Below are 13,115 nucleotides of genomic sequence, written 5' to 3'. Positions count from 1 at the left end.
CCGGTGCGGGGGGGCCGTCCAGCCCTGGGCCTCACCTGTCTTGGGCACAGACAGCAGCGTGTCCATCAGCCTGGAGACCCAGATGCTCTTGGAGGTCCTGAGGGCAAAGGCCGGGTGGGGGTAAGGCTGGGGCGGCCTGGGGAGGGAGCGGCCTCTGCGGTGCTGGGCTGGGGGGGGCCTCACCTGGGGTCGGAGCAGAACCGCTCAATCAGGAACCTGGACAGGTTGTGGAGAATGGGCTGGCTGTGCAGACGGACGAACTGCTCGCGACAGACCTGCGATGGGGGGGGGGAGGTGGGGGGGCGTCAGCAGCCAGGAGCCAGGCCCAAGGGGCAGGGGAACCGGGCTTCCCAGGTCAGGAGGGGATGAGGTCGGGGGCGCGAGAGCCGGGGGTGTCCGCCCTAGTGGGGGTGGGCCTGCACCTGGTTCATGACCGCAACGTCAGCGGCGTGGGTCCAGAAGCAGTCGTGCACCGAGACGAAGGTCAGGCCCTTCCTGCGGCAGCAGTGAGGGGCCCCCGTGGAGAGGCCACGCCTTGAGGTCCCCTCCCTCACAATCCACACCCCACCGCTGCCCAGCACTGGCCCAGCTCTCACCTCAAGCCCCTCCCCACCGCTCAGCCGGGGGGCCCACTGTCCAGTGACGCCCACTCTCCTCTCGCCCCTCACCCCCGCACACTCCAGCAGCTGTCTGTGCACCACACGTGCCCCTCAGCAGGCAAGTGACAAGTTCTCCTCTTAGGAAGAAGCCTCTTTGCCACCCTACCCCCAGCTGCCACCCAACTGATTCTCAGCTTCCCGTAGGGGATGGCTGAGGCTGGGCCCCCTTCCACCACAGGGCTCCATCCCAGGGGTCCCCGAGCCACCCCAGGGGGGCACAGGAAGAACACAGAACTCCCACAGCAGTGTGGCTCAGTGCGGCCACACACCCCCCCCACAGGAGCAGCCGTTTCTAACAGAACCGTGAGAAACTAAACACCCTCTGCCTGCCCCGGCAGGTGCACACACGTCAAGAGCAGGCCACAGAGCAGGCTGGGCCCGCGGACCCTCCGACGGCCAGCTGCACACTTGGAGTCCCTCCCCTGCCCAGTCAGCCACATCCCAACCCCTCCCTGCCTCGAGGCCTGTCGCCTCTGGGGCACCAGGTCCCCCAGACCCCCACAGCTTCGGTCCTCGCCTGACCCCATCCCCAGCGGGCGGCACCCACCGCGGCGTCCCCAGCCCTGGTGCACCTGTAGCAGTGCAGGGCCGTGAGCATCATGTGCGAGGAGTCCAGTGAGTGGATGAAGTTGGGCGGGAAGCCGTTCTTCTGCTTCAGCGTGTTGGGCTTCCTGGGGGCGGGGTGCAAGGTGGGGGACTCTGGAGCCTCAGCCCGGCCCGGCCCAACCCCAGTGGCCTCCCGGCCCAGGCGCCCCGGCCCCGCCCCCCCACCCTGTGCACTCACTGGCTGGTGTCCACGCTGCTGCTGAAGGTGAGGCTCTGGAGCCCGCCTTTGATCTGCAGGGTAGGGGCGGTAGGGGCAGGGGCGTTGAGTCCTGCCTGGCGCGGCAGCGGCGGGGGGCGGGGGGGGCGGGGGGGCTGCACATACCATGACCTTGGAGTCACGGTGGTAGGGCTGGATGATGGGGATGCCCAGGGGCGTGACCCACTCCACGGCCGAGCCCGTGTGGGAGATGAGCCGGGCGCTCTCGGTCAGCCAGCGCTGCAGGGACGGACACCGGGCTCAGGGGGGCCGGGTCTGGGGAGCCACGGCCGACGGGGGGCAAGGGGAGGATGAGGCCTCACCTGGATGGACCGGGTGCCCGAGAACATCTCCTGCAGGCTGTTGAACACCTGGCGCACGAGGTAGTGAGAAGCCTCCCACACGAAGTCCTGGGGAGAGGGTGAGGGGAGGGCGTGGGCGGGGCCCAGGTTCCCTCTACAACACCTGATGGCCCTGGGCCAGTGACCTCGCACACTCTTGAGGGGGTGGGCTCGCTCCCATGGGCCCCGCTGGAGGACCCCACGGTGGGCAGAGACAAGACCCTGTGTCAGGACCGCCTGCTGCCCAGCGGCCACCTGCTACAGGACAGTGGCCGGCAGGATCTGGAGTCTCGGCCCCGCGCACCTGGGGGAAGTCGTGGATCTCCCGGAGGCGCTTCTCGATCTGCAGGCGGCCCCCGTAGCGGGTGACCCCGTACACTACAGTCATCACCGTCTGCTTGACCACCTTGCGGCTGATGAAACCCTCCAGCACCTGGGCCACCTGCACACCCTGTTCGGCGTCCTGCCTGCGGAACACCTCCACCTGTTGGAGCAGGGGTCAGTGGGCGGGGCATCAGTGGGCGGGGCATCAGTGGGCGGGGCCCTGCCCACCCAGAAGCCTCCCACCCCGAGGCTCCTTCTCTTCCCGTGGACCTCACCATTGCCCCCTCTGACACGTCCCCCAGGAACCCTGCCTGACTGCCGGGTCACCTGACAGTTGGCGGCCGTGGCAGTGGGGTCCACAGCACCCAGATGTTCGACAGACAGACCCGGGTGGGGCTGGGGGATAAGAGCAAGCGGGGGCGGGGTGGGTGCGCACCTGTGCAGCCACCTCACTGTACACGTCCTGCGGCAGGTCCGAGGGCAACAGGTTGACGGAGGCGGCCCCCACGCTGTCCCGGCCCAGGGCGGCGTAGTGCTGCAGGCCGTTACAGGAGCCGTCCTGGGCGAGGGGGGGAAGAGTGAGGCGCAGGGAGCGAGGGGCGGGGCAAGGCGAGCTCCAGGCTTCCCCAGCTCCGCTCACAGCGAGCTCCCTGGACCTCCCACAAAGCGGAACCGAGGCACAGAAGGGGGGGCGGCGTGCCTGCACAAGCTGCTCGCCGTGGGAGCACCAGCCTGTGCAGAGTGGGATGGCCAGGTGCCAGACACCCGGGCCATCCCTCGGCGCCTCAGCCCGAGCGAGACACCTCTGGCAGGGGCCCGCAAGGGCAGGGCATGCTCCACACCAGAGTCCCCTGGCTCACCTGGTGAACTGGGAAGTGGGAGACGTAGGCGGCGGGGTCGGGGGCGCGCACCGCCCGGGCGACCTCCATGCAGCAGGCCAGGACTTGCCAGGGCTCATCCGCCTCCATCCACCACTTGCGGCCCTGCAGGAAGCAGCGGGCTGGGTGAGGCCAGCCCCGGCGGGGTCAGAGCCAGCCTGGGGGCACCTCCCGGGCGGGTCCAGGTGTCGTGGGGACAGGTGTGGACAGAGAACAGGAGTGACAGACCAGGGAGGGGCCAGCCTGGAGGGAGGCCTATTGCGGCATGGGAGGCTGCTGATGGCCCAGGACAGAGGGAAAGACAAGCAGAGGGGTGCCTGGGAAGAAGTAGGGGGCGGGGGGGTGCCTGCATGGGTCTGAGGTGGGTGCCGCGGTGGCCAGGAGAGCCAGACGGTCAGGGGTCAGGGCCCAGCTGCTGTCCTCCCCACGCCACCCACCGTCATGGGCCGGTCCGCCGAGTCCAGGATGTCCTCCATCAGCTCGTCCGCATAGTCCCGGCGTGCCTGCAGCGACTCGCGCTTCTTGAGCCCCGTGAGGTTGACCAGATGGATCTTGAGCCAGTTGAGGCCGTGCGGGCCGAGCGGGCGGCCCTGGGCGAACTCCAGCAGTGCGCGGGCCAGGTCGCTGCCCAGGTGGTTGAAATGCGGTGAGCAGGGATAGGTCCGGCCGCGGAAGTCCATGTTGTGCGGCAGCCAGAAGACACGGTGCCGCAGGTGCCGGGCCAGCGACAGGCGGTACAGCGCATCGGCGCGCAGGCTCTGCATCTCCCGTGCCACCTTGAGGCGCCGGGCCAGCTCCCGCCGCATCTCAGCCTTTTCAGCAGGCGAGACCTCGGGCAGCAAGCAGCGGTTGGGAGCCCGACGGCCCTCGGGTGGCCGGGGGGCCTCGGAGGGCGGGGCGGGCACACCCAGGCGAGGGCAGCCCTTGTCAGCGAAGAGCTGCAGCACCAGGTCCAGCACGCGCCCGTTGACCCGCCAGGCACAGTTGCCCAGCTGGGTGAGGGCATCCAGGGCACCGTGCAGCTCGGCAGGCGGGCAGCGCTCCAGCAGGAGCTGGTGCTGCTGGCTGCCCTCCACTGAGCGCATCATCTTGGTGGGGCTCAGCAGAAAGGCGCCCGAGTGGGGCGAGGTCCAGGGCAGCGGTGGGCACAGCATGGGCACGTCCGTCGACTCAAAGGTCAGTGTGCGCTCTGCCGCCGTCTCCAGCAGCTGCGTGAAGGCGGGGTGAGGCTTCAGGATGCCGATCTGGGGGCGGGGCAGGCAGAGAAGGTCAGGGGGCTGCCCCAAAGGCCGTGGAGGAGGGCCCCGGGGTCCCCTCAGACGCCCTGACCCTGAGACCAGGTCTGGGGCCACAGCACAATTCTGGCAGGATCCCACCGTGGCCCAGGGGCCCTGCACCACCCAGAGCCCACGGCCTCCTCGCACGCCCGTCCCCACAGTGGCCCACCTGGCGGAAGCTGCGGAAGGAGTACACATGGTAGAGCACAGGGATGAGCGTGCCGGGGCTCCGGGGCGCTGCCAGGCTGCTGGGCATCTGCGCAGCCCGCACCAGCACCTCCGCCAGCTGCTTGCCCAGCTGCACCACCACTGACATGGGCCAGGGCTGCTCGTGGGGGGCCTCAGGCACCCCCAGTGCCTCCCAATGCTGCCGTGGCAGGCACGGTTCCGCCACCTGCGAGCGGGAGGGTGGCTCAGGGGGAGGAGAGTCTGGTTGCAGAGCTGGAGACCCCCACCCACCCCCAGGGAGGGGTGAGCTGACTGCTATCCCAGGGTTAGGTGAGGAAAATGAGGTGGAGTCTGGGGGCAAATCCAGCCGCCTCAGGAAAGGGGAGAGGAGAGAGGGGAGGGGACCTCCGCTCAACGCCTGGGTTTCCCCACCCGGGCTCCCTGGGCCTCACCTGGGTGTCGGAGGCCAGCAGGTGCAGGTACTTGGAGTAGCGCTGCTCCAGTTCCTGCACCTCGTTTCTGAGCTGCTTCCTCTTGAAGACACGCAGACCCAGCTCGTGTGCCAAGAAGAGAAGTGACTCTCCCTGCGCGGGCAGCGCCTGGAGGGTCTGGAGGGCAGCGAGCGCCATGAGCCCCGCGCTCCGTGTGGAACCCGCAGGCACACCCACAGCAGCCCCTCCCCCCGGCCCCGCGCGCACCTGCAGCAGCATCCTCACAACCTCCTTCTCACTGAGCAGGCACAGGTACGGGAAGAGTGAGAGGCGGCCTTCTCGAGCAGCGTGGGCCTCGCTCTCCTTGGTCTCTTGCAGCTCCCGGTACAGCGCCGTCCTCCATCGGGTGCGCAGGCCTGCCAGGGTCTTCCGCTGGGGGGAGGGGGTACACAAGGAGTCATCACCGTGCCCACCCAACCCTGCAGCCCGCGAGGCCCCAGCCCTATGCCTGGCAGTGCCTGGCTCAGTGGGGGGGCGGGGGGGGTGGTTGCCGTGCAGCCGGCCTCCGCCACGCGACCCTGCCCAGGCAGGGGACGCCCAGCTCAGCCGGAGCGGACCACCCCCCAGCCCCTTACCGCATGCAGGACCTCCTTGGTCAGCAGTGGAACCTTCTCCACGGACTCCACGGTGATGGTGGTGGCCATCTCCACGCGAAGCTGCTGTTGGAAGAGGCCCTGCAGCTCCTTCAGGGACAAGTGCAGCCTCGGGTAGGACACAGCGGGATCCTGCTGGTGGCAACAGGCTGGTGGTGAGGTGCCGGTGCCTGACCTCTCGACCTGAGTCCCCCAGGGTTCCATCCACACCCGAGGTCAAGAAGAGCTGCTGTCCACCGTACACATGCCAGGACCCCGCCCGCCCCCCCGGCAGAATCACAGTCATTTTCCCAAGTCTCCTGAAAACCATCTATCCTTAACGCTGCGGGGGGAGCAGGGCCCAGGACAGTAAGACAACGATGCTGGTGTAACAGCATCTGCTGGCCTTGCCAGGGGGGCAGGGTGCCCAGGAAGCCAGTGCGAGTCCCCGGGTGCTGCCGTTTTCTCTGTAAACTCGCCACTGTGTGAGCGTGTGACCCTTCCCAAAATAGACAAATTAAAAATAGCAAAACCCAACACACACACTGAGAATCCAAAACATACATCTGCACAAAGACCTCTCCACAGCCACAGCAACGCGGTTCACGATGCTTAAAAGCTAGAAACGACCAAAGTGTCCGTCAACAGATGATAGATAAACACAATGTGGTCCCTCCACACACGGGAACATCACTCAACCCTGAGAAGGGGTGAAAGCCCTGACACTCGCTACAGCGTGGACGGACCCTGAGAACACGATGCTCAGTGAGAGAAGCCAGACACAGAAGGACACACAGGGTGTGATTCCACTGACGGAAACGTCCAGAACAGGCCGATCCACAGAGAGTTAGTGGTTAGTGGTTGTCAGGGGTTGGCGGGGGGAATGGGCACTGACTGCTGATGGGGACGGGCTTCCTTTTGGGATAATGGAATGTTCTGGAATTACATAGAGATCAATATAGTAAAAAAAAAAAATACTGAATTACACTTTAAAAGGTGAACTGTAGAATAGGAGAACTATGTCCCAGTAAAAATAAAAAACCCAGTGCCTCAAGATGTCATGCTCTACTCCACCCTGGGAGGTAGGTGTGGCCTTGCCCGCTGCCTGCCGCCTGCGGAGGTAGCTGTCCAGTCTTAGAGAGGGCACACAGGCCCTGCGACACCCCAACACTCGGCCCACAGCTGCATCGCCACGTGGAAACCGAGGACGGTGCGGCATAGGCCCCCCACAGCAGCCTCCCTCCCGCCAGCATGGGGGTGGGTGGGGCCGACCCCGCCAGGAGAGACGGGAAGGGGCCAAGGCACCCGGAGACGACAATCCCCCCCCGCCCCCCGCCCCCGGCAGGTGCCAGGCCACAGGCCCCAGCTCACCTTGGCGTATATCTCCCGGAGCAGCGGCGAGGTGTTGACCTGGGGCGGGGGCACGGGCGGCCGCGGGGGGGTGAAGGCGGGCTTGGCCTTGCGCACGGCCCGCAGGAGCTCAGCCCGCTCCTCGGCGCTCAGCGGCACAGCCGTGAAGAGCCCCTGCAGCTGTAGCCCGTCCTGCGCCATCTGCTTCAGGCACCTGCAGGGCACACACACCCGGCTCACAGCGCCAGTGCCCGGGGAGCCCCAGGGATCCCAGCCCCCAGCTCAGCCAGGCCACCCTACACCGATCCACCCACCTTCGGATGGTACCAGCATCCTGGTCCAGGCGCCCCATGCACTGCAGGGCAGCCGCGTAGGACTGCAGGTCCGGGGCGAGGCCGGCGTCTTTCAGCATGAAGAACACGTACGTCAGCTCTTTGAAGGAGCCCTGGGGGAACCAAGCGGGGTGAGGGCCTGCGGGGGGGCCGGGTGTGGACAGAAGGGAGGCCCCAGCTCGGCCCACAGTGCTCCCTGCTGCCCGCCCACTCCTCTACCCAGTTTCCCGGCGACCGGGCCTCCCTCCACACAGGCCTCGCCGCTAACTTCCCCTGTGGTTTCTCCTCCAGCCCACTGGTGGCTCAGGAGAGATGCCACAGACCCTTCCAGAGAGAGGCATTCCCAGCACCCTGCCATGTGTCCTGCACCCTGTCTGACAGGTGCTGCCACCCCAGACCACGTGCCAGCAACTGGGTCCTAGGTGCCTGCCTGCACGGCCCGGGGTGGGGGGCAGGAAGGGGGGGCTGCTCAGTCCGGTAGTCACCAACCACAGCGGCCACTTAGCTTAGTTTAAATTAAACACTCGCTTCAGCAGCGACAGGACGCTGGAGCAGGTGAGGAACACTGGCAAAGTCACAGAAAGGCCTACCGGACGCTGCTGGTCCAGATTCAGCCCATCTATCCTACCTCTAAACGCTCACAGTAGGAGGACTTCCCTGGTGGCGCAGTGGTTAAGGCTCCTCCTGCCAATGCAGGGGACATGGGTTCGAGCCCTGGTCCGGGAGGATCCCACGTGCCGCGGAGCAACTAAGCCTGTGCGCCACAACTACTGAGCCTGCGCTCTAGATCCCGCGAGCCACAACTAAGACCTGATGCAGCCAAATAAATAAATAAAAAGTGGAAACAACTTTTATTAAAAAAAAGAAAAAAAAACTCACAGTAACGTCACCACCACCATGAAAACATGCATTCGAACCTTCACAGTGTTAAGCACACACATACATGAGGTTGGAGCCCTGGATTACAGCCCTCACTCCTCCCAAGATGGGAAACCCAAGGCTCAGAGGGAAGGGGGGGGTGTGGCCACAGGGAGCACGTGGCAGAACGGGACTAAACTCAGGTCTGGGTGGTAGCCAGGCCTGCCTGACATAGGCTGGCTGCCTAGGGCCCCCAAAACTCACATCCACCTGGAACCTCAGAAAAGGGCCTTATTTGGAAACCGGGTCCCTGCAGGTGCAGGGTGCAGTTAGGATGAGGTCAGTTAGATGAGGTCAGGTGCAGTTAGGATGAGGTCACACTGGAGGAGGCCGTGTGAGCACTGAGGCAGAGATCAGAGGGACGCGGTCACAGCCCAAGGGACATCGCAGACCCAGGAGCTGGCAGAGGCACGAAGCGCCCTCCCCTGGAGCCTCCAGAGGGAGTGGGGCCCTGCCACGCCCTGACCTCGGACGTCTGGCCGCTGGGACTAAAAGAAAACAAACTTCTGCTACTTTAAGCCTCCCAGTTTGTTCATTTGTTCGGCAGCCCCAGGAAGCTCATCTAATCAGAAATATGCTGCTGTAACAGGACGCTTTGTGGGGGGGACGGCAGAGGCCAGAGACCTGGGAAGGCAGACTAACTCCTGGAACTGAGTGCCCTCCTGCAAAGACAATGCAGCCAAGAAGCCCCCCGTGACTGTCGCTGTGGAGGGCTTGGGAGCCTCCCAGCGCTATCAGGCAGCTCTGGGCCGCGTTCTGTGCGTGAGTCAGCACAGCGAAGTCCCTGCCGCCAACCTGCCTTAGTGAGTTGCACCTGTGTCTCCACACAACTGTTTCCCTTGATTGCCCGGCACTAACGCTTTCCCTGCTGCTCCTCAAATGAGGTCGCAGACCCACGGGAGGGAGGGCGTTGGGGAAGTTTTCACAGCAAGGGCGCTTAAGCAACACTCCTAAGCAGCCACAGGTCAGAGGAGAAGTCGCAGGTGAAAACAGAAGACGTGGGAGAGGGAAGCAGCTAAAGTTGTTCCCAGAGGGAAATTCACAGCTGTGAATGTCTGCATTAAAAAGAAGGAGCCCATCTAGGAAGCTCGAGACAAGAACAAGCCAGATGGAAAGCACTGAGGTCGCAGCCCCAGGGAGGGTCTGCAGCGCCCCTCGCACTAGAGCCGTGGTCAAGTAACCAGAAGGAAATGCTCTGAACCAGAGCACAGCTTCTTCCTGCCCTTTTGGTCATTTTCACACTTTGCTTTGAAGGCCACGTGTGACTCATAATCGACAAGCCTAAAGAATTATTAAAACAATAAAAGACAAAGGCCTGAGCCCTGGAGCTAAAAGACAAGGGTTCGAATCTAAGTGCCCTCAAGTTGGCTTCTGCCTCCGACCCTGGGGCACTCGCTCCCTGGGCCCAGTCACTCACCTGGCGAGCCCAGCCGAGCATGACCATGTTGTACATGGAGAGCGTGAGCAGCCGCTGCTGCTGGGACTTGCTGTGGTGGGTGACCAGCACGTGGTGGGCCAGGGGCAGGTGGCCCGTGAGCAGGCAGCACTCAAAGAAGGACAGGAGCCTCTGCTGCTGGCCCTCCAGCCGCGACTCGGGGCCTCTGTCCGCCGGAGCCGCCGCCGCCTCGCTGCTCAGCCTGTGTGGGGCCTCCTGCAGCAGCTGTGCCAGCTGCTCCTCCCACGGGCTCCGGGGCGCCCCCTGCTCCCAGTGCTGCAGCTGGCTCGCCAGCTTCCTGCTCAGCAGCCGGGGCTCCAGGCGCAGCTGCTTTTGCCAGGCCCCCTTCTCCACACGCTTCTGCAGCTTCCCCTCCAGCCGCTGCTTGCGCTTCTCCATCAGCTGCTGATCGCTGTCCAGTTTCTGCGCCCAGCGGCTGCTGAGTGTGGCGGCGGCGCCCTTGGCCCCGGCCCCCTTGGCCCCGGCCGGGGCCTGCCTGGGTGGCTGGGCGCCGCCAGCCTCCGGGGCTCGAGCCACGGCCACCCTCTTGGCCACCCTCTTCACCGTCACCTCTGCCATGCCCTCGGCCTGCAGCTGCCGCACCCGCGCCTTGAGCACTGTGGGGCAGAGGGCGAGACGTCAGGGGACCCCGCTGCCCAGGAGGCGACAGACCTCAGCCCCGTGTGTCTGCTGACCACTGACAACGTCCCTAGACTTACCTCGTTGGCCACGCACGCCCCGCCCACCCAACCAGCACCCATCCACCCGAGCCACTCAAACCCAACGTCCCGAACAGGCTCCCGGTGTTGCCCACAACCTGCCTCTCTGCGTCTTCCCCCACCCCTGCCAAGCTCTGTCCTTCCCAGCCTGAACAAAAGTCACAGGTCGTCTGCGACTCTCCCCCTCTACATGCAGCCCGTGAGCGCCTCCTCAGGGCTCTGCCTTCAAAATCCACCCGGGTGCCGGCGCCTCCCTGCCCCTCCCACCCCCACTCCATCCTTAATGGCCTCAGGCCTTTGCACGTGCCATTACCCCCACACCCCACCACCCCACACACAGACAATTCACAGCCCGCCGCCGCCCTGCGCCACTTCAAGGACAGTCAGCTCTCAGGACCTGGGGCAGTTCTGTTCTACAGAGTTTCAGGCCACTGAGCTGGTGAACAGGGAACCACCACTCCCAGGCAAACACGGGGCTCCTGAGAGCCCGTGGTCATATTTCCACCAACAGGTCCACACATAACACTGTTTTGTGAGTTCTCATCTGAGATATCTTATTTCCTATGTATTGCTAATTCACTAACATTGAACTCACAGCCAACACTCCTACATCTCACCCCTCAACAAAGCTTGTCGAACATGCAGATTTTCTACAAAAGGCACGTCACAGCCCCGTTGAGCTGAGGAAACTAGACAGCACCCCAGCACCAGGTCTGGGGCCATTTTAAACTGCAGAAACACCAACGAACAGCACAAAATGCAAAAACGTGGCACCAGATACACCCTGAAAAGGATGCCTGTTGACAGGGCTTCGCCCAGCTCCACCTCAGCTGGGAAGGTGTGCATCGGCTTTGGGGTTACAAGTTCAGCTGGTAGGAGACTTTGCAAACACAGAATCCGCGAACGTGAGGACCAAGGGTATCCATCTCCTGCCTGCACCTGTCTCACTACAACATCGGCCCCAGAGAGAGCTGGCCCAGAGCAGAAACACAGGCGCAGCCCTAGCCTCCGTGTCCGGAGACTCAGCAGACCCTTTCTGCACGTGTGGGACAGTGGCCGGCGGCAAAGCGTCGGGCAGGACACGAGGCAGAAGCAGGATGTGGGCACAGGTTTCCCTTGGAGGCGGCCGCATCCAAGCCACCTGGGGGCTGACCCAGGACAGGCAGGTGCAAAGCTCCTGATGCCAGAAGCCGAGGAGGTAGGCAAAGGCCTGGAGGTCTACGGCCCTCAGTGGGGGTCTGGAGATTATTCTGTGAGAGAGGAAACAGTTGGATGGTTCAAGGCTGGGGAGTGAGGTGAAGTGATTCAGATTTCCAGACCCTGGGCTTAGCTTTAAAATAATGAGATGGGTGAGAAACGAAAGAAGGTTGCTCTTGAAGCCCATGGGACCTGTGGCTTCAGATCTGCGTGTTTGGGGTTTTCTGAAATTAGGTGTTGTTTTTCAAAGCCTCCCCCACCCCACTCCTGGCTGCTGGACACACACTGGACAAGGGACAGGAGGGGAAGCAGGAGGCACTGGACGTCTGGGAGGGAGAGGACAGTGAGGCGGCGAGAAGGACAGATGCCCCCCCACTTGCTACAGAGGCCGCCAGGACCTGGCTGTCCATCGCAGGTGACAAGGACCACGAGTAGACCCCATCGTGCGCCCAAGCCCAGGAAGCTGAGCCAGGACCACTGAGCTTGGTCATGTCACAGCTCAAAGCCCAGCTCTGCACGTGCAGCGGTGGGTGGCCTTGAGCCAGTCTCTCCAGCCACAGATCTGGGCCTCGACTGTCTCATCTGGAAAGGGGGAGCCCCTGCTGGGACGAGGGAACTACAAGAGCTCGCTGTGTACAGCACTCGCTTCACCATGGGAGCCCTCGGACCACCAGAGAGCGGGACCCCATGAGTCACCCCACCTTACAGACTGACATCCCTTCTCACCGGGGTCCCTGTGGGGAACCAGGGAGGCGGCTCCCAGCAGCGCTGCCGACGGGGGGACAGCGAGGAAGGGGCTTCAGGCCCCAAACCTCGGGGGTCAGGCTCACCCTCCAGCAGCTCGGCATGGCCCCAGTCCTTCCGGCGGTCCTGCTCACAAGGGCTGGCAGTCGAGCTCCTCTTACGGCCCCAGACGCCACCAAGAGCCCCTGCAGGAGAGACCAGGGAGGCTGAAGGAGGCGGGCATCAGGGGTGGGGGAGGGAGGGCCCTGACAGGGGCAAAGGAAGCCTAAAGGCAGTGGGAACTGTCAGTGGTCACCGGTCTCACACTGGAAAGAAACTAACAGGACAAAAGTGAAGGGGACACCACGGGCAAAGGAAAAAAGAAAAGTGGGGCGTGGGGTAGAGGATAAAAGGTTCGTCGAACTAAGGCACAGACAATTCAAAGGTTAAAAACCCTAAACCGTAAATAGTGGGTCATGGGGCTCCAAAAGAAATCAAGGGTCGAAGATCAAAGTGCCCCGCCGACCCCTGTCCGGAGAGTGGGCCAAGGGCGAGTGAAAGCGGGGTCGAGACACTGGGTTCCCCAGAACTCCCAAGATCAAAGGGCAAGTGTCGGAGGAAGCTGGATCCCGAGGGTCGAGAAGCCAGAGGTCACGGCCGCGGGTGGGGGGGGCAGGGCAGCGGTTCCGGGACTCCCCTTCATTACCTTCCTCGGCCAGGAGGCCGGGGGTTCCCGCCGGCCACAGGGCCCTCCCGAACCCCGCCGCGCCGCGGCCCCAGCGTACAGCTGACATGCCGCCAGCACGCGGAACCACCGCGCCGCCGCAACGCACATGCGCCGCCCGCGCCCGCCGGGAGTTGTAGTCCTATGGCCTACGGCGGCCGCGAAGGGACCACGCGCCTGGAGAGCGCGGGAGGAACCACAATTC

At 64.1% G+C, this 13,115-nt stretch overlaps 1 protein-coding gene across 1 annotated transcript in view; it reads right to left on the bottom strand.

Annotated features, from left to right (window-relative positions):
* POLRMT (RNA polymerase mitochondrial) overlaps positions 1 to 13,003 on the bottom strand; it is a 20,063-nt gene extending 7,060 nt beyond the window's left edge. Inside the window, exons 1-20 of the mRNA XM_082650201.1 lie at positions 12,893 to 13,003; positions 12,294 to 12,392; positions 9,530 to 10,164; positions 7,177 to 7,307; positions 6,884 to 7,076; positions 5,516 to 5,668; positions 5,148 to 5,312; positions 4,902 to 5,057; positions 4,451 to 4,675; positions 3,442 to 4,248; positions 2,987 to 3,109; positions 2,563 to 2,685; positions 2,107 to 2,286; positions 1,785 to 1,871; positions 1,588 to 1,701; positions 1,444 to 1,496; positions 1,232 to 1,330; positions 423 to 495; positions 184 to 275; positions 36 to 97 (exon numbers count right to left, since the gene is read on the bottom strand). Coding sequence (XP_082506327.1) covers positions 36 to 97; positions 184 to 275; positions 423 to 495; positions 1,232 to 1,330; positions 1,444 to 1,496; positions 1,588 to 1,701; positions 1,785 to 1,871; positions 2,107 to 2,286; positions 2,563 to 2,685; positions 2,987 to 3,109; positions 3,442 to 4,248; positions 4,451 to 4,675; positions 4,902 to 5,057; positions 5,148 to 5,312; positions 5,516 to 5,668; positions 6,884 to 7,076; positions 7,177 to 7,307; positions 9,530 to 10,164; positions 12,294 to 12,392; positions 12,893 to 12,980 — 3,658 coding nt within the window. The 5' untranslated portion in view covers positions 12,981 to 13,003. The remainder of the gene's footprint in view (positions 1 to 35; positions 98 to 183; positions 276 to 422; positions 496 to 1,231; positions 1,331 to 1,443; positions 1,497 to 1,587; positions 1,702 to 1,784; positions 1,872 to 2,106; positions 2,287 to 2,562; positions 2,686 to 2,986; positions 3,110 to 3,441; positions 4,249 to 4,450; positions 4,676 to 4,901; positions 5,058 to 5,147; positions 5,313 to 5,515; positions 5,669 to 6,883; positions 7,077 to 7,176; positions 7,308 to 9,529; positions 10,165 to 12,293; positions 12,393 to 12,892) is intronic.
* Positions 13,004 to 13,115: the final 112 nt, after the last annotated feature.

Source organism: Grampus griseus (assembly GCF_964374135.1).
Source record: "Grampus griseus genome assembly, chromosome: 3".
Taxonomy (NCBI): Eukaryota; Metazoa; Chordata; class Mammalia; order Artiodactyla; family Delphinidae; genus Grampus; species Grampus griseus.
This window is presented reverse-complemented; position numbering and strand designations above follow the sequence as displayed.